Below are 26,785 nucleotides of genomic sequence, written 5' to 3'. Positions count from 1 at the left end.
TGCTGAAGCCATAAAGCAAATTGACACCGTAATTTATTAATACCAGAGACACACTTCATTGCTGTTAAACACCATAAAGAGTTGGAAATTGCATAGTTTCTTAGAATATGTCACGGGAAAGACTTCCTTGTTGCAGTCTCAGCATGTGTGAAAATCTTTTTTTTTTTTTTTTTGGTAGGCATCAACACGATTGCCACTACTTTCCCCTCTTGGTTTCTCATAACTGTATAATGTGGATATACCTGGATTTGTCAAAACTTTTTGATACTACCAGCCTGATATATTTAATTTATTTTGCTCTTATTGGTCTTTGCAGATATTATTTAAATATGACATTAATTAAAACTTTCAAAATATTAAAAATGATATAAATATTTACATTTATGTTAAACAGAAGTAACTGTGGCTCTCCAAATATGTTTTTGCATAGCAACTTCTATAATCCCACACCAATGACTATGAGGGATAGGGCTGGTGAGAGTTATGGACTGAAACAAAACCAGAGAGAGGGGAAAAGACTTTGTGTACAGATTTGGAGAAATAAATGGGTTAGTGATTTGTTAATATAAATAACCAGCAAAAGTAATTTGCTACCATACATATAAGGAGGAAGTTTTTAAAAAATACCATTAAATTATGGAGAAACTTACCAAAGGGTAGCAGGAAGTTCTCCTTTAAAACTGATTTATATATGTATGTTTCTGTTTTAGAGCGATATGTAATTAGATGAGAGATACCGTATATACTCGAGTATAAGCCGACCCGAATATAAGCCGAGGCACCTAATTTTACCACAAAAAAAAAACTGGGAAAACATTGACTCCAGTATAAGCCGAGATACCAATAAAATTACATTAATTGAGGCATCAGTAGTTTAAATGTTTTTGAATCTTTACATCAAACTGTAATTTAAGATACAACTGTTCAACTCTGATTAAATCATTACTTTCATTTTCTTCAATGTAAATGTGCTTATTAGGCTTGTCCGATCGATGGAAAAAATGTTTCAATTCTCGTTTCTAAAGTAGGGGGTGCCGGCTCTTCAATATAGAAATTATTTCTTAATTTTTCAGCCAAAATTTTCAGATATTTCCGAAAATTCGTAATGTTTCTAAAATGTTTCTAAAATGGCGGACACGCATGCGCAATCGCCAAAAAACAGGAAACCGGGGGGGGGGACTTTTCTGGGGGTCTCCCGCCCTCATTTCTTGAGTTATCCTCATCAAATTTGGTACAGTGGGAGAACACATTCCACACTCTTTGCTCAACAAATTGTAGAATGTTTCCTGTCTCCTATGATTTTTGGCGAATTTTCATAACTTTTTATAATACACTATTTTTCAATATTTGAAGAAACCTGTTCCTGGTTTGAAAGTCTTATTTCCTGTTCAATTGGGTTCTTATCACTGTAAAAGTCCCTCTTCTACTTGTGTAGACTTTGGATTAGAAATGCAGCACACACCAAGCAATGCCTTGACAGGATTGGCAACGTCCTTTGGAAACTATAAATTGCCTTTGAACCTTTTGATCAATGGTGCCACTGGCTGACCTTGTGATTGCAAAAATGAAACTCTGGCTGAGGACTTTGGATTAGAAATGTAGCACACGCCAAGCAATGCCTTGACAGGATTGGCAACGTCCTTTGGAAACTATAAATTGCTGTGGACCCTCTATTGAATCAAATCAATGTCTGACTATGTGATTGCAGAAATAAAACTCAGCCCAAGGCTTGGGAATAGAAATGGAGCGTGAGGGAAGTAATGCCTTGGCGGGTGCCCCACATCCTTTGGAAACTATTTCTTCCAATGTACCCTTTAGGTTTGAAAACAATGTGTGTCTTTGTGATTGCTGCAATAACACTCAGCCCGGGGGCTTGGGATTACAAACGGAGCGGGAGGGAAGCAATGCACTTGCAGGAACGCAGACGTCCTTTGGAAACTATTATTTTCAAGTTCCCTCCCTTTCAGGATTGCAAAGAAGGGCTGATGTGGTGATTGCTAAATTCCAAAAAAGAAAACAGAAAGGCAAAAGGTCTCCCTCAGGAGTAGATGGAAAGCACCCCAAGCTCAGCACTAGCAGGACGCAGACATCCTTTGGAAAAAAAAAAGTTCCCTAAAGCCAGCCACAGCAAGAACTCTGCCCAAAGCCCCCAGCCAATTTCCCCCCCAAAAAACACAATATCGAACCAGCAACAACAGAAACACTCTACCCCCAGTCACTTAGCCCTCTCTCCCCCAAGCAAGCAAGCAGCTTCCCAGCGCGCGCGAAACACCCTCTCTCCTCGGTATCCCAACCCAGAATGGCTTGGCTCAGTTGGGGAGGGGATTTTTAGAGAGATCCTCCACGTGGACGCGGAGGACGCTAGCCCCCACCTTTTTCAGCCATCGTGGAAGTCTCTGATTGGCCAGGGAGCGGTAGCCATGTTAGCCTGCGCTAGGCTCCCATTCATGTTAGGTTGCAGAAACAAAAAAAATTTAAATTTTTTTTTAAAAAAATTTAAAAAAAAAATTTGGAAGGAAAAAATTTAACGAAAATTTTAAGAAACAATTACAGAATGGGCCAACGATGGTTCGAATTACATTGCCAGTTGCGCCCAGGGAAAATGTTTCAATACTCATTTCAAAAAACGAGAACAATCCGAAATAATTACAAAACGAGAAACATAACGAATATTTGGACAAGCCTAGTGCCTATGTATCCTTTTAATAATAATAGAGTGAAATAATAAATGTAATAATAATACAAATAGCGTAAAATAAATGTAAAAGTAACAACAATAGAGTGAAAAAATAAATGTAATAATAATAATAAATGCAGTAAAATAATAAATGTAATAATAAATAGAGTAAAATAATAAATGTATTAATAATAATAAAAGTAGAGTAAAATAAATGTACACGTAACAATAATAGAGTAAAATAATAAATGTAATAATAATAATAATTAATGCAGTAAAATAATAAATGTAACAATACCAATCATAATAGAGAAAAATAATAAATATACCATATATACTTCATAGATAGCTCTCTTTAACCCTTCCAGGATTTCACTGTTATCATTCTGTTATAAAGCTGTTTTGGCAAATTTCTTTATTCCCCTGACTTACTCCCTCTCTAATTAGTCCCAAAAGGCACATTTCCTTGATTTTTCTTAACCTTGTTGATGAGCATGTTATTTGTTTCCTTAACAACATTTCTCCAAATGTTTTGTACTACTGAGCAGATCCATTAAACATGAAAGAAAGTACCCTTCTATTTCTTCTCCCTGCAGGGAGATGGTGGTGGGATAGAAGATATTATTATTATTATTATTATTATTATTATTATTATTATTATTATTATTATTATTATTATTATTATTATCCCAAATCATCTCAGGCAACTCTCTGACACTTGTCCATGCACTTTAGGAAATGGTCTTGAAATTATTCACTTTTATATGACCACCCCATTTTATCCATCAGTGGTGATGCTTGTTTTTATTACCTCATTTTTATATAGTAACGATGGTAGTATATTGTATTCTGTGTTTTAATTGTTTATTTTATTTGATTGTTGTGTTGACACTGTTTTTAGTTATTGATAGTAAAGGTAAATGTTTCCCCTGATGTTAAGTCCAGTCATGTCTGACTCTGGGGGTTGGTGCTCATCTCCATTTCTAAGCCGAAGAGCCGGTGTTGTTCGTAGACACCTCCAAGGTCATGTGGCCGGCATGACTGCATGGAGCGCCCTTACCTTCCCGCCGGAGCGGTGCCTATTGATCTACTCACATTGGCATGTTTTCGAACTGCTAGGTTGGCAGAAGCTGAAGCTAACAGCGGCCCGCCGCTCCCAGAATTTGAACCTGGGACTTTTCGGTCTGCAAGTTCAGCAGCTCAGTGCTTTAACACACTTCACCACTGGGGCTCAAATACACAAATAGAATATCTTTATTTCTATCCCATTACTCTTTCTCTTCATCTATCATATTTAACAGAAAGTACTCTGGTTATAATTGTATTTTAGTCTTGATGATCTGTTGCCAGGTTGCATGGACCATTTTCCAATAATTTGCTGCTTTTTTACATGTCCACCATGTGTGATAAAATGTGCCTTCTTGTTCACCACACTCCCAACACTTATTTTGTGAATTTTTATACAGTAGAGTCTCACTTATCCAACACTCGCTTATCCAACATTCTGGATTATTCAACGCATTTTTGTAGTCAGTTTTCAATATATCGTGATATTTTGGTGCTAAATTCGTATATACAGTAATTACTACGTAGCATTACTGCACATTGAACTACTTTTTCTGTCAAATTTGTTGTATAGCATGATGTTTTGGTGCTTAATTTGTAAAATCATAACCTAATTTGATGTTTAATAGGCTTCTCCTTAATCTCTCCTTATTATCCAACATATTCACTTATCCAACGTTCTGCTGGCCCGTTTATGTTGGATAAGTGAGACTCTACTGTACATTAATCCTACTTTTTCTGGTGTCATATACCACCTGTACATCATTTTGTACCAGTTTTCCTTTAAATCAGCTGTATATGTGTATTTCAATTTTACATTCCACATAAGTTCCACATTTTTCAGTTTTATTGTTCTGCCAATATTGGAGGCCCATGTCGTCATCGAATTTTTTACTATCTCTGTTTCCGTAGCCCTATGTTTAAAAAGTTTGATCTGGAGACTAAAGCCTATGTTCCTGCATAGCAGGGGTGTTGGACTGGATGGCTCTTGTGATCCCTTCCAACTTGGTGATTCCCTAAAACTGCAATGCTTATGATTCCATAGCCTTGAGCCAGGGCGGTTCAAGTCGTGTCAAAGCTGCACTAATTGTGCAATGTAGACACACCCCAAGTTGCTCCAGAATACATTCCCAGGTGAGAATCCTTTTCAGAGAATCACAAGAGGCAGGCATGGAGGCAGGCAGCGTGGGGCATCTCCATTCCCAGGCATGCCTGCCAGGCCAAGCCCACCCAGGACAGAGCAGCTTCGATTCATTCCCACCAACTGCCCGTGGGATGGGCTGCTTCCCTGCCGGCCGTCGGCCACCCCCCTGGCGCCCCCCTTCCTATCCACGGGGCTATATGTGGCTCTTGGAAAGCTCCAAATGTTTTCCATATTTGTTCAGCCTCTTCGATTCCAAATACCAGGAAGGAACCAGCCAGGCAGCCGCACAAAGAGCGAGAGCGAGAGAGAGTAGTTGCTCAACATGGGCAAAGAGGAGAAGGCAGCCCAGCAGCAGAAGCAGCAGCAGGCAGAGGCAAGCAGGAAAGAGCAAGACGCCGCGATGCCCAAGAAGCGAGCCCAAAGCGAGGCCAAAGCGGGGCAGGAGGAGGACGTCCACACGTGCTGTGGCTGCCGTTTCCCGCTGCTGCTGGCCTCCTTGCAGCTGGCGCTGGGCGTCTCTGTGACCGTGCTGGGCTTCTTTATGGCAGGCATCAGCGCCTCTCTGCTGGTCAGAGACACTCCATATTGGGCGGGCATCATTGTAAGCATACTCCCTCTTCTGCCATTCCCAGCGCCTCTTTTTTTGTCTGTGTGTCAACAGGAATGCCAACTTTGCATGCCAGGCTGCGCTCCCCACTAACCAACCCACGACTGCATGCTCTTCTCCGGCTTCAGCTTTTAACTCCTTCTCCAGAAGCCAATGCCCTGCAGTGATGTGATGATGCCTGCTTCTTTCCATGCGCAAGTTGTGCTCTTTTCTATCCAGCACACTACAAACCAGCCTAGGGTGGGCTATACACACTAGGTGTATATTTCGCATACAATTCCAAGTTAGGAGCGTGCTTCGAGATTGGGAAGGTTTGATATCTGGTCTCTCGTACATCTATGTACTTCTAAGTAAAGGTAAAGGTTTCTCCTGACATTAAGTCCCGTCGTGTAAGACTCTGGTGCTCATCTCCATTTTTAGGCCGAAGAGCCAGCGTTGTCCTTAGACACCTCCAAGATCATGTGGCCGGCATGACTGCATGGAGCGCCGTTACCTTCCCTCCGGAGCGGTACCCATTGATCTACTCACATTTGCATGTTTTTGAACTGCTAGGTTGGCAGAAGCTGGAGCTAACAGCGGGCGCTCACTCCGCTCCCGGGATTTGAACCTGGGACCTTTCGGTCTGCAAGTTCAGCAGCTCAGCGCTTTAACACACTGCGCTACTGGTGGCTCCTGTCTACATACTTCTGTTCCGCCCCAAATAAGGTGAACAGTATATAGAAATTATTATATTTATTTATATCCCGCTTTGTCTCCTGAAGAAAGGCCCCCAGTGGTGCAGCAGATATAACCGCTGAGTTGCTGAACTTGCTGACTGAAAGGTCGGCGGTTTGAATCCGGGGAGCGGGGTTGAGCTCCCGCTGTCAGCCCCAGCTTCTGTCAACCTAGCAGTTCAAAAACGTGCAAATGTGAGTAGATCAATAGGTACTGCTCCAGTGGGAAGGTAACGGCATTCCATGCAGTCATGCCGGCCACATGACTTTGGAGGTGTCTACAGACAACGCCGGCTCTTTGGCTTAGAAATGGAGATGAGCACCAACCCCCAGAGTTAAATACAACTGGACTAAACGTCAGGAGAAACCTTTACCTTTACCTTAGCAGTTTGAAAACATGCAAATGTGAGTAGATCAATAGGTATCACTCCGGCAGGAAGGTAGCGGCATTCCATGCAGTCATGCCGGCCACATGACTTTGGAGGTGTCTACAGACAACGCCAGCTCTTTGGCTTAGAAATTGAGATGAGCACCAACCCCCAGAGTTGAATACGACTGGACTTAACGTCAGGAGAAACCTTTACCTTTACCTTAGCAGTTTGAAAACATGCAAATGTGAGTAGAACAGTAGGTACTGCTCCAGTGGGAAGGTAACGGCATTCCATGCAGTCATGCCGGCCACATGACTTTGGAGGTGTCTACGGACAATGCCGGCTCTTCGGCTTAGAAATGGAGATGAGCACCAACCCCCAGAGTCGGACACAACTGGACTTAATGTCAAGGGGAAACCTTTATCTTTAGCTTATTTTCCCAAAGGGGACTCAAAACGGCTTGACATAAAAGCATTAATGTGCCATTTAAAATATACAAAGATGCAAACATTAAAATAGAATTAAACACAAACAGCATTACAAATTCACAGCTAAAACCCATCAAAACATTTTCAAAGTTAAAGTTAAATGAAGATTTTTTTTAAAAAAAAATATTGCATGCATTTTTGTGTAGGGCAATGAGGACCAACCCTTTGCAGCTTCCCAACTGCCAGGAGTTAAAATAAGGCTGTGATTTCATCGGTTTGGTGCTCATCCTAAATGCATTGCTCTGGATTTAGGAGTGGGTTGGCTTAGTTTCGGCATTCAGATTGTGATTTTTTTTTTAAATGTGTTCCAAGCCAGATGAAGGCAGGACATTCAGAGTCCCACCCAACATGCTATCTCCTTGTGGCATGAGTAGAAAGAGAGTGGCAGCAACCGATAAGGCTATTTGTGATCATGCAGAAGCACGTGATCCATTAGGCAGCGTGTGATTTCAGCAAATGTTCAGCATGCTCGTCTCAGCCTGGAGAGAAGCTCAGAATGTATTTGTGTTCAGTCAACATAGAGAGAGGCGTAATGCCATCTGTGTATGTGTAGTAGTTGTGTCTTGATCCTGAACTGCTTTTCTGTACTGTATGCATTGTCATGTTTTGTTTAACAGTAAACCACATTTCAAGCGGATGATCTGACACCAAGAAGAATCCCGTTCTGAATACTACATAAACCATCAAGTCCCTTTATCCAACAGACTTCATATATTTTACTTAAAATCACATTCACATAATCATCAGGTTGGACGAGACTGCATGGGGCCGGGCTGTGGTGCAGGCTGGTTAGCAGCCAGCTGCAGCAAATCACTCTGACCAAGAGGTCATGAGTTCGAGGCCAGCCCCTGCCTGCGTCTGTCTCTGTCTCTGTTCTATGTTATGGCATTGAATGTTTGCCTTATATGTGTGCAATGTGATCTGCCCTGAGTCCCCTTTGGGGGTAGAAGGGCGGAATATAAATACTGTAAATAAATAAATAAATAAATGAGCCAGCTAATCCAACCCCTTTCCACGTGGGAACAACACAATCAAAGCACCCCTGACAGATGGCCATCCAGCCCCTGTTTAAAAGCCTCCAAGAAAGGATCTTCCACTACACTCTAAGGCAGAGAGTTCCACAGCTGAACAGCTCTTACATTCAGGAAGTTCTTCTTAATCTTCAAGTGGAACCTCCTTTCTTGTAATTTGTACCCACTGCTACAAGTCCTAGGCCCATTTCACACTGCCCCTGTATCCCAGCATCTGATTCCAGATTATCTGTTTATCCCACATTATCTGGCAGTTGAGACTCATCTGATAAACCTGGCTTGTATTTCATCATTTATTAAAAAAAAACTAGCTTTGCCTGTGCCCTGGGCACCATTTTGCCTGAAGGAATTGCTAGGATATGAAGGGGTGGGGCCTAAAGGCAGCGGGGGGAGGGGCAGCAGGGCCTACCTTTCTAACTGGCAGTTAGGGGGAGAAAGGCTCTTCCTCATCCTCTGTAATTTGGAATATTTTTCTAGATTGTTTTGATTGAAAGACGTACCTTGGATGACTATGACTTTTGTGGCCAAATTTAGTGTGATTTGGTTCAGTGGTTTTGCTGTTTACTCCATAGTAAAACAACCATTACATTTTTATATACAGTAGAGTCTCACTTATCCAAGCCAAACGGGCCAGTAGAAGCTTGGATAAGCGAATATCTTAGATAATAAGGAGGGATTAAGGAAAAGCCTATTAAACATCAAATTAGGTTATGATTTTACAAATTAAGCACCAAAACATCATGTTTTACAACAAATTTGACAGAAAAAGCAGTTCAATACACAGTAATGTTATGTTGTAATTACTGTATTTATGAATTTAGCACCAAAATATCACAATATATTGAAAACATTGACTACAAAAATGCGTTGGATAATCCAGAACATTGGATAAGTGAGTGTTGGATAAGTGAGACTCTACTGTATATAGATGTTAAGCAAACCTGGGCTTAGAATAAAACCATAAGGCTCCCCACTAGTCCCTTCTCCCTAGAAAAAAAGTAGCCATTGGTGAACACTCTCTGAGTTCAACCTGTCAATCAATTATAGATCTACTAAACTTAGACAATTATAGATGAAGCTAGCTAATGAACTGTCTAGCCCACACTTCACCAGCTTGTCTATAAGAATATAATGGAGTGTCTTATCAAGAGCCTTTCTGAAATCAAGTTATCCTGCATCCATAACACAGCCCTGATTTACCAAGCTTATAACTATCTCCAAAAGAGTAAAAAATAGTTTGGAAGGCTTTTTAAAAAGAGGTAATGCTGGCTTTTGGAGCCCCCGGATTAAACCACTGAGCTGCGGAACTTGCTGACCAAAAGGTCAGTGGTTCAAATCCGGGGAGCAGGGTGAGCTCCCACTGTCAGCTTCTGCCAAGCTAGCAGTTTGAAAACATGCAAATGTGAGTAGATCAATAGGTACTCCTCCGGCAGGAAGGTAACGGCATTCCATGTAGTCATGCCAGCCACATGACCCTGGAAGTGTCTACAGACAATGCCAGCTCTTCTGCTTAGAAATGGAGATGAGCACCAACCCCCAGAGTTGGACACTACTGGACTTAAAGTCAGGGGAAACCTTTACCTTTACTACCTATTTTGTGTCATTGTCTTCTTACTTCATGGTTTATTCCATTATCATGAGTGAAATAATGGTTTTGCTTTGGGGAGAAAACTTAGGACAAGAAGAAAGATATTAAACTGTTCATCCTTTTCCCTGTCCCTTGTTAGAATTTCCCAGTTTCTATGCAATTGCCTTGCCATTTCCTTGTTTTTCCTCTTGCTCCAAACATAGCCAAACTTCTCCCTCCCTTGTTTTATTATTTGTAACTTCTTGAGCAAACCTGAGCTCATTCTGAGCTTTAGGTATTCTGCTACAAGAACAGGCTATTCATTTGTATTCCTCTTTGGTGATTTCCCCTTCTTTCATGACATATATTTGTCTCTTTTAAATCTCTATTTACCCACACCATTGTTTTTCTTTTTGTCACATGTATGGTTTTTTAAACATCTTTTGCCTGATGATGCTAGTGAAGATCTGAAAACTTGCATGGTGTATTTTGTGTGTTTTGGTTGGCCAAAAATGGTATCACTCTTTTATGGATTTTGCGTTTTGTTTTATTCTGAAAATTCTTTGTACATCTTTGTACAAGATTCTTTGTATATCTTTGTACATCTACTCTGGTCTCTTTAGTTACCTCTCACCTCGCACTCTCATTTTTTATTCTAACCTTTTGCCCTGCAATGTGGCCCCGAGTACATTTCTGAAAATGAATTTGATTGTCATAGGTTCTCTAACCAAACTGTAAACAATACCTAGCTGGGCCAATACTAGCTGGACCAAGTACTTGATCTAAAACAATATCTTGCATTCTTCTCTACACAAGACACTAATAATATCTTAGGACCCTCTCTACCCATTGGGTATAATTTGTGAATGTTGCTGTTATAAGATTGATGAAAATCGGTTGTATTTCTTAGCCAATGTTTGTTTTAAGTGGCTGTTTTATATCCTGGAGCCACCAAATTGTCTGATGAGGAAACTAGGCAGGGTCAGGCCTAGATAGTACTTAAATGGGGGACAGAAAAGAAATACCAAGTGCTGTGTACTGTATGTCAGAATAAGGCAAACCACCTCTGATTCATAGTGTCACCATAATTCAACAATGACTTGAAAGTGCGTAAATGGGAGGAAGGCACTCAGATGTTTCTTATTTTAAACCTAGAACTTGTGAGTCAGTGAAAGTAGGGGTAAATTATGTTATGATCCAAATTTAAAGCTATTAAAGTTGGCTCACAATTATATGCACAGTGCTGGCTTACCCAAAATGTGATTCATGTCTTGCCTATTGAAAAACATTTTCAGAATGTGACTGCATCTCTTAAGATTCAATCTGGTTGTCATGTTTCTGTCCCTATTCCCTACTTCCCACCACCTTGTAAAGTAAAAAAAGGTAAAGGTAAAGGTTTCCCCTGACATTAAGTCCAGTCGTGATCGACTCTGGGGGTTGGTGCTCATCTCTATTTCTAAGCCAAAGAGCCAGCGTTGTCCATAGACACCTCCAGGTCATGTGGCTGGCATGACTGCATGGAACGCCGTTACCTTCCCACTGGAGCGGTACCTATTGATCTACTCACATTGGCATGTTTTCGAACTGTTAGGTTGGCAGGAGCTGAGGCTAACAGCGGGCGTTCATTCCGCTCCTGGGATTTGAACCTGGCACCTTTTGGTCTGCAAGTTCAGCAGCTCAGCGCTTTAACACACTGTGCTAACCATTACATGTTAGATTCAATTAAAGCCTCAGTTGCCTTAGACTGGAAGGACCAAAAGACATGGGACATTAAAACATGGTATAAATATTTAGCGGACTACGTCCTCCAAGACTACATTAGTGAAAGGAAAAGTTACTATAGAATGGGCCAAACCAGAAAGTCATGGGAGGCAAAATGGAAAGGCTTAATTTACAGAATAAAGGGGAAAGATAAATATAAGGAATTAAACAAGATTATCCTCATGATCAAACAATCGTAATAAATACGGCAAAATTTATAAACTGTTCCTTGGGAAAGAGGGAGAAAGAGCAGGAACAATGTAAACTTGTGTTAGCAATGGAAAATGTTCTGAATGTGTTGTCGAAGGCTTTCGTGGCCGGGATCACAGGGTTGTTGTATGTATTTCGGGCTGTGTGTCCATGTTCCAGAAGTATTCTCTCCTGATGTTTCGCCCACATCTATGGCAGGCATCCTCACAACCTCTGAGGATGCCTGCCATAGATGTGGGCGAAACATCAGGAGAGACTACTTCTGGAACATGGCCACACAGCCCGAAATACATACAGCAATGTTCTGAATGTTTGTATAATTTTGTGTAGTGCTATTTACAATAATTCTGAAAACAAAAACAAAAAAATTAAAAACATGTGATGGGGTCCAGTGGGCTCCATGCCTGAAAAGAGGTCCAAGTGTTGTAGGATGAGCAATTTTGCGTGTCTGATGAAGTCCAGTGTGTCTTCACTGGAAGCAGAAAATAGTTTTCTGGGGCTGAGAGTGCAATTCACCCAATCCATGGCTGAGCAGAGTATTAAACTGGTATCCAGAGATATAGTCCAGTCCTCAAACCACTACATCATGCTGGCTGAGAGCATTCCAGACAGCTCAAGGGAATCAGATACTGTGAAAATATGTGCAGTTAATTGGATCCTGATTAATTTTATTAGCTTTTCAACCAATAAAATCAGCGTGCAGATCACGCAGCTTTCCCAAAGAGGGCATGAGGATATCATATGCTTTGCTCCCCCAACAATATGTTTACATTCAGGAGTAGACTGTGGTTCTTTTTTGGAGCAGGCTGTGCTGTTTTCTGGCACTTGCTTATTAAGACAGAAATGAGCAATGGTTTCTTTTCTTGGCAGCGTGGCAGAACACAGAGAGACATGGTGTAAAATATCAGCAAGCACTTGTTTTAGCAACTTCCCACTCAAGTGCAAATCTGGCTCCCAGTGCTTTATTAACATTCCACTTTGCAAGCTCCAGCCCAACCCTGGAAGATATTTTCAAGACCTTTGGGGCGATAATAGAGTAAATTCATTCTTGTGGATGCCTGTTGGGATTATCTCAGGGGTGACTTTCTCCCCATGGCTGCAGCTAGCATGTTGTGACAGAAGAGTGAAGGGAGAGGTGCTAATGTGCTATATAAAGCCTGATTTATGGAAGGGAGCATTGCTTTTATTAGTGGCACAACTGTCGCCCTGTTCCACACCAAAAAGCAAGCGCTTTTAGTCCATTAGCATGAATGAAGGGGAATTTAGCTGGTGAACCAGCAAGAGCAAAATGTTCCCCCACATGCAAATACTGGGACTGGGATTCATTACTCATCTTCTCTGTGTGGTAAAATTTGACATAGTGTAATAAAATTCAAAATTTAAAAAATAAATCCATAGTTTAACAAGCTCTCACCTTCCGCACCTTCTAGGTCATAAGTGCTGGAGACACAGACAAATGAATCAGGATATGGTTGTTAAAATAAAGCAAGAGCACAAACCATAGACTTCCAAATTTGATAGTAGCATGCAACTGGATACATATAATAACAATAACAACAACAACAACAATAATACCCTGGCAGAATATGTAAAGCAAAGTGAAGAACCTGCTTTGATTGAAGTCAAAAATCAGAAACTCCTCAAAGCACAGCAGACAAAAAACTAGTACAAGAAAACCGCACTACAAACTAGAGTTGACAGCTGGCACAACAAAACATTGCATGGAAAGTTCCTTGACAAAATTGAAGGAAAAGCTGATAAGGAGAAGACCTGGCTCTGGCTCACGAATGGGACCCTGAAGAAGGAGACAGAAGGCCTGATCCTTGCAGTCCAGGAGCAAGCCATCAGAACAAATGCAATTAAGGCCAAGATCAAAAAATCAGCTGATGACCCAAAATGCAGACTGTGCAAGGAAACCGACAAAACCATTGATCATATTCTTAGCTGCTGTAAGAAAATTGCACAGACAGACTACAAACAGAGGCACAACTATGATTCATTGGAACTTATGCCTCAAGTACCACCTCCCAGCAGTAAAGAACTGGTGGGATCACAAACCTGCCAAAGTATTGGAAAATGAGCACGCAAAGATACTGTGGGACTTCCGAATCCAGACTGACAAAGTTCTGGAACACAACACACCAGATATCACAGTTGTGGAAAAGAAAAAGGTTTGGATCATTGATGTTGCCATCCCAGGTGACAGTTGCATTGATGAACAACAACAGGAAAAACTCAGCCGCTATCAGGACCTCAAGATTGAACTTCAAAGACTCTGGCAGAAACAGTACAGGTGGTCCCAGTGGTGATGGCACATTGGGTGCCGTACCAAAAGATCTCAGCCGGCATTTGGAAACAATAGACATTGACAAAATTACGATCTGCCAACTGCAAAAGGCCACCCTACTGGGATCTGCGCGCATCATCCGAAAATACATCACACAGTCCTAAACGCTTGGGAAGTGTTCGACTTGTGATTTTGTGATACGAAATCCAGCATATCTATCTTGTTTGCTGTGTCATAAAATTATAATAATTTGTTTTTATACCCCGCCTCCATCTCCCCGAATGGACTCGGGGCGGCTTACATGGGGCCAAGCCCGGATAAAACAACAAACCAAGATAAAATAACATCAAGAAGTACAAACACATACATTAAAATTTAAAACTAAACAGTAAAAACATAAAATAACGATCATAGTAAAGGCATGGATTTGGCACCCAACTAGAGGGGGGGAAACGAACTGGGCAAAGTGCAACGAGTGAAAATTGTAATACGAGGTAGTTGAATGTTACCGTCAATGGGAGAGCACTTGGGGTGGTGATTATAACAAACTAATAGGGCAAGATAAAATGCAACATATGAGGAGATGGTCGTAGGTACAAGGTCTATCATAGGGATGGGGAATTCGCTCTCCAAAGGCCGGTTGGAAGAGCCAAGTTTTTAGGCTCTTCCTAAATGCTGCCAGGGTGGGGGCTTGCCTAATCTCTGTAAAAATTTCCTCTGTTTTCCTGTTTTGTTTTACCAGTAAAATCTGGAGACTCACACAAATCTGAAAATTTTATATAGGGCTGAACAGTGAGAGGGAAAGGGCAAAGGAGAAAGTATTGCTGTTGTTACATATCCTTAAGGAGACCCTGACTTATTGTGACCTATCATTGGATTCTCTTGGCAAGATTTCTTCAGAGCTTATTACCCTAAGTCTGAGAGAGGATAATTTGTCCAAGGGCACTCAGTGGGTTTCCATAGCTGAGTAGTGAATCAAATCCTGGTCTCCAAAATCCTAGTCTAAATCTCAGATCATTATACCATGTTGTCTCTCTTTACTGTCCTAATTTGGCGGGCACAGTCGTAATACATTCTCTGTTGCCCCACTTTTTTAGATGGAGTTAAAATGTCCTTATTTTCCCCCTTTGTCCTCAGTTGTGACAAATTGAGTTCAAAACACAAAACTAGTTTGTACTGAATTTACTCACCAATTGAAGATGGAGAGGAGGCATGGAATCTTGCCCTTTCCAGTAGGCTCAGGCAAAAGCAAACCACTGCAGTTTCTCATTGCTTGCGTTTTCATCTTCATTAATGACTTTTGCCATCTTGAACACATTCTCATGTTGTATTACTACACTTGTTTTATCTATGAAATGTTGGCAAGTATGTGACATAATTTTGTAATTGGATTTGTTTAACAGTGATGATTGCTAGTTACGTATGGCTTTCTTCCTCTATGTCCATGTGTGCGAGAGAATCTATCTCTATTATATTTCATTGGTTCAGTTATATAAGAACTAGCTGTGCCCGGCCACGCGTTGCTGTGGCGTTGTCTGGTGGTGTTGGTGAGAAATTGTTGAGGTAGTGGTGGTATTGAATGTCTGTTGTATGGTTGTCTTTATGTTTAGTATGCACACTGAAGTGGATTATATGGCAGTGTGGACTCAAGATAATCCAGTTCAAAGCAGATAATATAAAATTATAAATGGGTTATATAGCTGTGTGGAAGGGCCTTGAGTCTACACTGCCATATAATCCAGTTAAAATGTCATAGACAGAACGCCACCAAATAGAATACAACACAGTTTATTAAAGTTACAGAACTGAGAAATGCCCATAGGAAGCAAAGGACTAGGCAAACACTTGTCTTCAGTGTGAAAGTAACAGAAACAGCTCCGTTTGAATTAAAACGGTTCAAAAGGATAAACCGGATTAAACAGGAGTTTAATCCGGATTAAAACAAAAGTGCTTACTTCAGCCTGACAATTTAAACAAACAAAAGTTGGAAAACAGAGGTCAAAATGAACACAAAAAACTGGCAGCAGATTCCTCTCTGCTACACAAAGGTTACAGATGAGTAACTCAAGCTGTTTTACTCCTCCGTGCAACGAACGAAATCCGGGTCCAGGCACATCAATCAGGGTAGCAGCGGTCAGCAGGGTCCCAATCCGGTCCAAGGTCGAAAGCCAGGTCCAGACGTCTTTAGTTCACCAGTTCCACCGATAGCCACAGAAGGGATAGTCCGAGGTCGTAGTCAGTCAGTCAGTCCAGCGTCAATCCAGAGTAGGCAATTAAAAAGACGACGGAGGTCCAAGCTATCAAGATTAAACACAAGTTGCACAGAAAAACCCCACACAGTTCCTCCCGCCGTCTATGCCCAGTGTCCTTGGTAACTTACGTATCCAGCAACGAATCACACCTGTCTTCAGGAAGTTCCCCAACAAGAGCCCAAGCGTTTGTCCAGATTACCTTGCCCAACGCAATTAGCCATTGATCCTAAACCCCATTTTATCCCAGTTCATAACTCCTCATCGCTGTCAGCTGCTATCCTAATTCCAGGTGCCTCATCATCATCCTCCTCATCAGAGCTAAAACACCTTTGACTACGCCCCACAGCATCCACAGCTGTGGATCCCGCTCCATCCCTCCAGCCCGTCCATGGGTCTGATCCTGCAACCCGCCAATTGCCTCCCATGCTATCATTGCCGGTGACACCCAAATCCTCCCTCACACGAGTCCACTCCATGTCATCCTCCTCTGAGCTAACCATCTCTTCCTCCATTCCCTCGGTAAAACCCTCAAATGAATCTTCATCTGTTGGTTCTGCAAATAAGTCCCGGAGCCGTTTCCTTTCACGCTCCTCAAAAGAGTCTGACTCTCGAGGAGTCTTACGACCACGTCTCCCAGTACCGGAGCCAGAAGGCTCAACCATAACATAAAATCTGATAATCTGTGGAAGAGGCCTAAGTGAGGGCTAACTGTGCCTATCCCCTGGGCTGAGTAGGTTGCTAGGAGACCAAGTGGGCGGAGCTTAGCCTTCTAACTGGCAGCAATTGGATAAAAACTATTATTCCTCTCCCTGTAATTAGGACTTTATTTTTCTTTTCTTTTTGTTGTATCAACCTAGAGCCGTGAATGATGGGTTGTGTTGTCAAATTTCGAGGTTGGGGGGCCTGTACTTTTGTTGTTTTGTCCGCTGCCCTGATGCCATCACTCTTTTATATATATAGACTAGCTGTGCCCGGCCACGCGTTGCTGTGGCGAAGTATGGTGGTATGGGAAATAAAGTATTGAGGAATTGGTGGTAGTTAAGGTCAAGGGTAAAGGTTTTCCCCAGACATTAAGTCCAGTCGTGTCTGACTCTGGAGGTTGGTGCTCATCTCCATTTCTAAGCCGAAGAGCCGGCGTTGTCCGTAGACTCCTCCAAGGTCATGTGGGATGACTACATGGAGCGGCGTTACCTTCCCGCCGGAGCAGTACCTATTGATGCACTCACATTTGCATGTTTTCGAACTTCTGGGTTGGCAGAAGCTGGGGCTAACAGTGGGGGCTCTCTCCGCTCCCCCAATTCAAACCTGTGGCCTTTCGGTCCAGAAGTTCAGCAGCTCAGCGCTTTAACACGCTGCGCCATCAGGGGATATTATTTCCTAAAGGTTGTGAATATACAATATTTCTGATTGGTTTTTTTTTTGTTTGTTGGAGGCAAGTATGAATGCTGCAATTAGGAAAAATTATTAGGATGTAATGGCCTTGCAGCTTTAAAGCCTGGCTGTTTCCTCCCTGAGTGAATTTTTTGTTGGGAGGTGTTAGCTGGCCCTGATTGTTTCCTGTCTGGAATTCCCTTGTTTTCAGAGTGGTGTTGTTTGCGATATTTTATGTGCTTCTACTGTCTGTGGCCCTGAGAAAACAGAGGATTTTCCAGATTTTGATGATGGGAATACTTTGTTGGGAGGTGTTAGCTGGCCCTGATTGTTTCCTGTCTGGAATTCCCTTGTTTTCAGAGTGGTGTTGTTTGCGATATTTTATGTGCTTCTACTGTCTGTGGCCCTGAGAAAACAGGATTTGCCAGACTTTGATGATGGGAATACTTTGTTGGGAGGTGTTAGCTGGCCCTGATTGTTTCCTGTATGGAATTCCCCTGTTTATTTACTGTCCTGGTTTTAGAGATTATATTGTTCTGCATTATTCTATCCCAGTAATTATTTCATATTAAAGAAGAATCTCACTTATCCAACATTCGCTTATACAATGTTCTGGATTATCCAACGCAGTCTGCCTTTTCATAATCAATGTTTTTGTAGTCAGTGTTTTAAATTCATTGTGATATTTTAGTGGTAAATTTGTAAATACAGTACAGTAGAGTCTCACTTATCCCACATAAACGGGCCGGCAGAACGTTGGATAAGCGAATATGTTGGATAATGAGGAATTAAGGATAACCCTATTAAACATCAAATTAAGTTATGATTTTACAAATTAAGCACCAAAACATCATGTTAGACAACAAATTTGTCAGAAAAAGTAGTTCAGTACACAGTAATGCTATATAGTAATTACTGTATTTATGAATTTAGCACCAAAATATCACGATATATTGAAAGCATTGACTACAAAAATGCGTTGGATAATCCAGAACGTTGGATAAGCGAGTGTTGGATAAGTGAGACTCTACTGTAAATACTACATAGCATTACTGCGCATGGAACTACTTTTTCTGTCAAATTTGTTGTATAATATGATGTTTTGGTGCTTAATTTGTATAACGATTACCTAATTTGATGTTTAATTGGCTTTTCCTGAATCCCTTCTTATTATCCAACATATTCACTTATCCTGCTGGCCTGTTTACGTTGGATAAGTGAGACTCTACTGTATATTGATAATCTTAAATTATCTGCTTAGGACTGGATTATATGAGGCCCCTTCTTCACAGCTGTATAAAATGCACACTGAAGTGGATTATATGGCAGTGTGGAGTCAAGATAATCCAGTGCAAAGCAGATAATATAAGATTATAAATGGGTTATATAGCTGTGTGGAAGGGCCTTGAGTCTACACTGCCATATAATCCAGTGCAAATTAGATAATCTGTGGAAGAAGTCTAAGTGAGGCCTAAATCTGCCTGTCCCCTAACTGAAACCTGGCTGTCCCTTGGTTGCTAGGCAACCAAGTGGGCAGAGATTAGCCCTCTAAACTGGCAGCAATTGGATAAAAAAAATTATTGCTCTCCCTCTAATTAGGACTTTATTTTTCTTTTCTTTTTGTTGTATCAACCTTGAGGCGTGGATGATGGGTTGTGTTGTCAAATTTTGAGGTTGGGGGGCCTGTACTTTTGTTGTTTTGTGAATTGCCGTGATGCCATCACTCTTTTATATATATAGATGTGAATACCTACTTTGGCACAAAACGTATTGGACTAAGTTCCAAGCACTTTATTTTAGCCAATTGATAGTTTTCTGTCTCATTTTCTGTCTCTCAGAGGAGAATAGTTCAATTTTATTAAGAGAGTTGTCACTAATAAAATCCTCAAGGTCTGGACCAATGTGACTATGGCATCTATTTGATCAAGGGCCTTTTGCGGTCTTGCAATGCTCACCAGCTTTCAGGTTATTTTCTGAACTAGCCAGGAAGCAAGGGAGTGATGAGAACATATGAACAGAGCAGGGAGCAAGAGGATGTCTGAGCCAAGGCACGTTTATGTCCAAACTGAGACTTGGCAATGACATTTGAACAATATGTGTCTTTGACAGTCTCTTTTGTGTGTTTTTCAAAACACCTTGGACCCATTCACAATCACAGCGCTATATTTTAGTTAAACTGCCATGAAAATATTCAATGGATCTTTGAGATTTTCAGTTTAGAGAGGAGTATTCATAATTCCCAGCCAGAGGCTTCTAGTGCCTTTCTAGAATGCTATATTTGTCAGTGTGAAAAGGCTCTTAGGCTGTATAATGTGAGCTGCTATTGAAAACCAGTTGATGTTTGAGAAGGGTCTTCCTTTTCTTTGGCAAGGTTTAATTCTGGTTAAAGGTTTGAGGTTTCAGTTGAATTAAAGTTTCAGTTGAATTAAAGTTGAATTCACTGCACATGATTGCATGAGGTAACAACATTTGAAACATTTTGTTTGAAAGTGTTATTTGCTGTTTAATTGTGTGGTACTTACTTTGAAAATAGTGGTTATACTGCAGAAACTTCGTTTTATTGGTTGAGACTCTATGAGATATTCATTGAAAACCTATAGCAAAATGTACTGCAAGAATGTCCCACAAAAACAAATGAGGAAATGAAAATTATAACCCAGGAGCAAAAATCAAGTTATATAGTATTATCAGTTTGCGAGACAGCAACCTGTTTTCTCCAAAATGATGAATTTTTAAGTCTGATCTGTACCCTATGATGATGTTGTTGTTGTCGTGTGCCTTCAAGTCATTTCTGACTGATACCCAGGAGTGGCTGAACTGATAAGCGAAGTATGCAAATGCGGAAGGCGCCAATCCCCTGGGGGTGCTATTGAGGCGCCCGGTACAGTGCCCAGCAAGAGACAGAGAGAGAGAGAGGCGGGCAAACAAAAATTCTAGGAAACAGCAGAGCGCCCTGCATTTCCCTAAGCTGGGCCAAGGCCCGGCACTTTGGGGAAATCTCCATGGCTCTTTTCTTCCACTCTCACTGTATTTGGAAGGGGGGCGAATATGGTTTGCTTACACTTGAAAATTGCACTTGAAAATTGCTGATACCAATCCTAAGATGAATCATGGAAGATTTATTCAGAGAGGATTTACCTCTGAGACTGAGAGACTGTGACTTGTCCAAGAGGTTTCACTGCTGAGCGGGAATTCAAATCCTGATCTTCATAGTCTAGTGCTCAATGCAGGGCCGGTCCAACGTGGAGGCAGTAGAAGCGGCCACTTTGGACGCACATCAAGGGGGGCGCTGTCGAGGCCTCGACAGCGCCCCCATGTAAATTTACCGAGGAGGAAGGCGGCGGCGGGGACCATCGCCTCCCTCCTCAGTGAAGAGCTAGGCCTCAGATGAGGCCTTCGCCGAGGACGGAGGCAATAGTCCCCGCTGCCGCCGCCTCCTCCCTCCTCTGCAAATGCGGAAGGCCTATCTGGGGCCTAGCTATTCTCATGAGGTTTCGCGAGGACTCACAAGACCTCACGAAAATAGCTAGGCCGCAGTAGGCCTTCCCCGTTTGCCAAGGAGGGAGGCTGCGGCGGGGATCATCGCCTCCCTCCCAGGTGAAGGCCTTCCGCGTTTGCCAAGGAGGGAGGCAATGGTCCCGCCATTGCCTCCACCCTCGGCAAACGGGGAAGGCCTACTGCGGCCTAGCTATTCTCACGAAGTCTCGCGAGTCCTCGCGACTCCTCATGAAACCTCGCGAGACCTCGCGAGAATAGCTAGGCTGCAGTAAAAGCCTTCCCCGTTCGCCAAGGAGGGAGGCTGCGGTGGGGACCATCGCCTTCCTCCTCGGCAAACACGGAAGGCCTTCACTTGGGAGGGAGGTAATGGTCCTTCCCGCTGCCGAAGCTGCCGCCACCACCGCCGAAGCGGGGGTGGGGGGGGGGCGCAATTTCGGGGGGGGGCAGCCACTAGGTTCGCTTACAAAGCGAAATTACCTAGGGCCGCCCCTGGCTCAATGGCTCTACTCTGCAAGGTGACACCTGTCTAAAGACACCTAGCAAGATAGCCCAATGAAAGAAAACTTGAGTATGCAGTACTGTACATTCTAAAAACCTTTAGGCAGAACTCAGCTGGGCAATGCATGGAATTTTCCATACTGGAAATATTTCCCCCCAAAATAGGAGTAGGGTTGGAAGGTCTCATCACTCCTTTAATATGTGGAACTGTTTAGTGCATTGTGTTCATGGCCTAGTTTTCTGTACATTGCCAATGATAGCTTCCTGTCTTCCCAAAGCATCACAAATGTTTCTTACTGTCTCTTACACCTACAGAATACTGGTTTCAAGAGAGTAACATTTTCATAAGCCTTCCAAATAGCAATCCTAGAAGAATTTATTATGAACTGCATCGTATATATCCTGATATGCAATGCAACCAATCTCATAAAAATTGCATTTGAATTTTGTTTGGTCCTCTTAACTGCTCGGTTTGGATTCAAATCAGCATTTGGACTTCACTCGGCCCTTTTGGGTGATGGGACTCTTCCGCGCGTGTGCAGCGGGTTCTGCCACGGAGAGGTGGCGGTGGGCGACGGTGGGACCATGGCGACACCAAGTTTTAACGGGGGTGCCTCGAGTGCACTCCCCCCTTGATGTGCGCCAGCGGCGGCCGCCTACTTGGCCTCGCCGTTGGACCACCTCTGCATAGGATCCTAGAAGAACAGGGTTCAAATCCAAGATTTGCCACAGAAACCAACTGGGTGATCTTGGGCAAGTGACACTCTCCCAGCCTCAGAGGAAGTCTTTCCAAGAAAACCCTGTGACTTTAGTCACCATAATTCAGAAATGACTTGAAGGCACTTAACAATAACAAAAATATGTGGTAAATTATTTTTAATATAATCTTTATTAAATCTTTTTCATACATATTAAAAACTTAACATATAGGAGAGAAAAAATGAAAAGAAAGAAGAGACAGAAAGTAGAAAATGGAAGAGAGAAAAAAGGGAAAAGGAAAAAAGAAATAGAAAAAAAAGATAAAATATGTATAAAATAACGACTTTCGATCATCTTCCATCAGGTTCCTGCCCTCCTTTTTCTTTATTCCCCGTTATCTTTTTAATTCTATTTGAGTGTATGTTTTTCCTCATATCTTTATCTTCTCATAATCTTGTTTTAAGTAATTAGTAATTTGACTCTAGTCAATATGTGGTAAATTATAATAATAGCAATCCATTGCTATGCACATACACTTGTAGTGCTATTTTATTCCTACCAGATCACTATATTGCATTTTTTTACCAGCAGATTTTTATTCATGAGAAAAAGCTACAGATCTATCAATATGTGACAAGAAGTCCCTAAGAATGTCTGCCACCTGATTCACAGGGGAAAACAGAGGAAAATAAATGCATTAGAGCAGAAGAGACACTTGCTTTTAAAAAAATTTGAAGCCTGGCAACTGGGCCAGATGAGAGTCCAAATAGACACTTGGGGGGAGGGTATACCTTAAATCCTGTTAAACTGGATCAACAGAGGAATATAGCAAGAGGAATATAACAAGACAGTGTTATGCTAAGTTATGGAAAAATCAAGATATACCTGATGAAGAAACCTGGATTACAAAAATCTTAGAAATTAGAAATATGGATAGGCTTACCTTTCTCATGACTAAGAATAAAGGAATGAAAATAAAGGAAACCAACTGGAAACAAGTTAATGAATATCTCATGTTAAAGAATAAAAAAATATTGATATGATAAGAACTATTCGTAAAAACAAAACTATGTACAAAAACAAAGGGGAAGAAAGAAGAAAGGGAGAAAAGAAACAAGAATAGATAAGAAAAATAGAAAAGGAACAGACCTCTGGAAGATACAAGGAAGTCAAAGCAACCAATCATTTTTCTATGTAACATCGTTTCTCTATCCTGATAATTTTAACCTATGCTTATATTTCAATTTCTTCTTAGCCTATGGGCTATATATATATATATATATATATATATTCTTCTATATACTGCAATTAAGTAACTATAACAATAATAACAAAAATTTTAATTATTTCTTTTTCCAGAATATACACAATTTAGTGTAGGTAATACACATAGCAAAATAGATACTCTAACTGGCAGTCTTAAATCTGTTCTATTTATGTCCCTTTTTCATATATATATATATATATATATATATATATATATATATATATATATATCTTTCTTTTTCTCTTTTCTTTTTCCCTTTTTGCTTTCCCTTTTTTTCTTTATTACTATTATATTATTACTGTATTATAAAAGAAATCTTAATTAAAAGTATTTTAAAAAATTAATTACTACTACTGCCGAATTTTTTTGAGTAATATTGTTCTAACAATCCTTTTACTTTTCTTCCCAGTCTAAATTTAATCATAATCTTCCTTAATGTTATCCATTCCACACAATCAAAAGCTTTAAATATATCGAGTGCTAATATCCCTGCTTTTTTCTTTCCATCTCGGGACACACACATTTTATTTAATACTCTCCCCATCACATTTGACATTTGTTTTCCTTTTACAAACCCACATGGATCTTTTTTTAATATACTTGTACATACATTTATTCATTCTATTAGCTATTATAGCTGATCATATTTTTACATCTTGATTGACTAATGATATGGGTTTGTATGACCCTGGGTCTGTTAAGTCTTTATCAGGTTTTGGTATTAGTATTATTAATGACTTCCTCTGTGATTCTGGTTTTTTCTCTCCTTTCATTATTCCATTATATAATTCTAACAATTTTTGAATCAACGTTTCTCTAAAACTTTTATAGTACTCTGTTCCCAATCCATCCTAACCTGGGGCTTTTCTGGCTTTTAAATTCTTAATAACTTCCTCTATTTCTTTCTTCTTAGTTGTTCTAATGGTTCTTGTCTTTCTCCTCCAACCAACTCTCCCAGTTTTCCTCCACATATTTCCTGACTTCCTCTATAGAGCTGGCTTTTGTTACCCTGTTTTTTAATATCATAATTTAATTGTACTGTAATAATTTTGTGTAATTCTAATTTATTTCAATTCTATTTCATTTTCTGTGGGTCATACAGAAGGCATGCTGTTGGGCAGCCTACACAACAGTGGTCAAGACAGTAGTACAGTCTAGACATTTTAGTCAAAAAATTAACCCTTAAAACCTAGAGTGATCAATCCACTGGTCTGTACTGTACCTTGAGTGTTATTTAAAAAGGGACAATTCAATTCTCTGAGTAAAGTGGTGAAACATATTTTAATGGAAATGGGAGGTTTTTGTCTGGTGCTGTCTAACTCTCTTCTTTTTCACACCTTCATTCCTAAAGTGTGATTTCAAAACATTGTCTTTTGTAGGTCTGTGTAGTGGCCTTACTGGGTTTCGTGATGCTTTGTATTTCTTACCAACCGGATGAGAAGACCTGCATCCAGTTTGCCATCAAGGTACAGCTCTTTCTTTTTCCCCCAGATGTACATTTCTGTCTGCTCCAACCAGCCTGTTGTCTTTTTTTACTTTAAGACCTTATCCTAGTCTAATGGGTATGATTTATGACAGAGCTCTTCCCACTATGCAGGGGAACTTCCTGTCAGCTCCATCATGATTCATCAATTAAATGTCAGAAACAGTCATAAAAAAGGGAACGGGGAGAAGACGTTCTGAGATAGTCTTCTGGACTCAGGAACCAGGATATTCCACTTCAAAAGTACAAAAATACATGTGAGAATCGCCCACATTGAATCGAATGTATGTCTTGGGCAAATGGATTGCCCTGTGGGCTGTCTCCTAACCAGCATCGTGTCCTTGATACTCTGCCATAATGCATCCGATGTATCCTTTTCAGTATTTTTTAAAATTAAAACTAAGAACGATCTTTAGTAGATCGCTATATTTCTTTACCGTTAATAATACAAATCTTGATACTGAGAGCGTCTGATCCCTTGCAATGTCAAAGTAAGACCCATTTTTTAAAAAAAAAATGGGGAGGAGGAGAATCCACTCACTTGTGGGTTAAGGATGAAAACAATAATGGAGAAACCAACAAATTTAGAAAACATGTGATTTGCAACGCTACAGGACTAAACGCCACAATTACATGACGCTCCCTCCCATGGAATAAAGTCCTTCAACTATTGTTTGTAGACTCATATATACAAATACATACAGTCCTATTCTCAAAACATCTACATGGCTAGAATTTACGTTTGGGTCTTGGTTTTTGTTTATTTTTGTTGCAGAAAGAACATTTGCAAGTTATAATTCACAGTCCAGTGTGTTTCGTTCCCCTTCTTTCCCTAGTTTCTTCTATAGCCATTGCCAGACTGTGTTTTTCTCAAGCAGCCTGGGGGGAGGGGGAGCAAATCCAAAATCCTTTGCTAGATCTTATTCTGACAGCTTTGGGACTGTGTCTAGGTCTGTCGTGTGACTCATCTGCTGACAGGATCTCAGGGTTGTCCCGTGCTCCTTTCTAAATTGCTTTGATCCCCTTTCCTCTTCACTTTGACATGTGGAAAATCTTCTGCTTCTCCATCCCTCCAAACCATGCACTAAACATTAACATGGTAATAAGGTTTTTTTCAAAACTCACGATTCTCTGTCACCCAGAGACTTGCCTGAAAGGCTGGAGATTTGTCTTTATAAATGGTTGATGACCTAATTTCTACATACCGGAGAAGCATGATTTTTATATAACTACCAAGATTTGTAAGAAGTGAAGAAGAACCCTCCTGGATCAGACCACAGGCCTATCTCATTTGGCACCCTTATTCCCATAGCGACCAGCCAGAGGCAAATGGAAAATCCTCATCCAGAGTGTGAAGATCTTGTTCTCCCAGGAAATTATTTAAGAGCATGTTGTCCCTGAATCTGGGACGGGATCTTTTGCGCTGCACAGGCTCTATAATAATAATAATAATAATAATAATAATAATAAGAATAAGAATAAGAAGAAGAAGAAGAAGAAGAAGAAGAAGAAGAGGAAGAGGAAGAGGAAGAGGAAGAGGAAGAAGACCTGGCTATGGCTCACGAATGGGACCCTGAAGAAGGAGACAGAAGGCCTGATCCTTGCAGCCCAGGAGCAAGCCATCAGAACAAATGCAATTAAGGCTAAGATCAGAAAATCAGCTGATGACCCAAAATGCAGACTGTGCAAGGAAACTGATGAAACCATTGATCATATCCTCAGCTGCTGTAAGAAAATCGCACAGACAGACTACAAACAGAGGCACAACTATGTGGCCCAAATGATTCATTGGAACT

General features: G+C 41.0%; 1 protein-coding gene across 1 annotated transcript in view; it reads left to right on the top strand.

Annotated features, from left to right (window-relative positions):
* The first annotated feature begins 5,040 nt into the window (after positions 1-5,040).
* The window catches only part of sspn (sarcospan), a 32,794-nt gene continuing 11,049 nt past the window's right edge, over positions 5,041-26,785 (top strand). The window contains exons 1-2 of the mRNA XM_062981779.1: positions 5,041-5,487; positions 24,886-24,972. Coding sequence (XP_062837849.1) covers positions 5,209-5,487; positions 24,886-24,972 — 366 coding nt within the window. The 5' untranslated portion in view covers positions 5,041-5,208. The remainder of the gene's footprint in view (positions 5,488-24,885; positions 24,973-26,785) is intronic.

Source organism: Anolis carolinensis, chromosome 5 (assembly GCF_035594765.1).
Source record: "Anolis carolinensis isolate JA03-04 chromosome 5, rAnoCar3.1.pri, whole genome shotgun sequence".
Lineage (NCBI taxonomy): Eukaryota > Metazoa > Chordata > Lepidosauria > Squamata > Dactyloidae > Anolis > Anolis carolinensis.
This window is presented reverse-complemented; position numbering and strand designations above follow the sequence as displayed.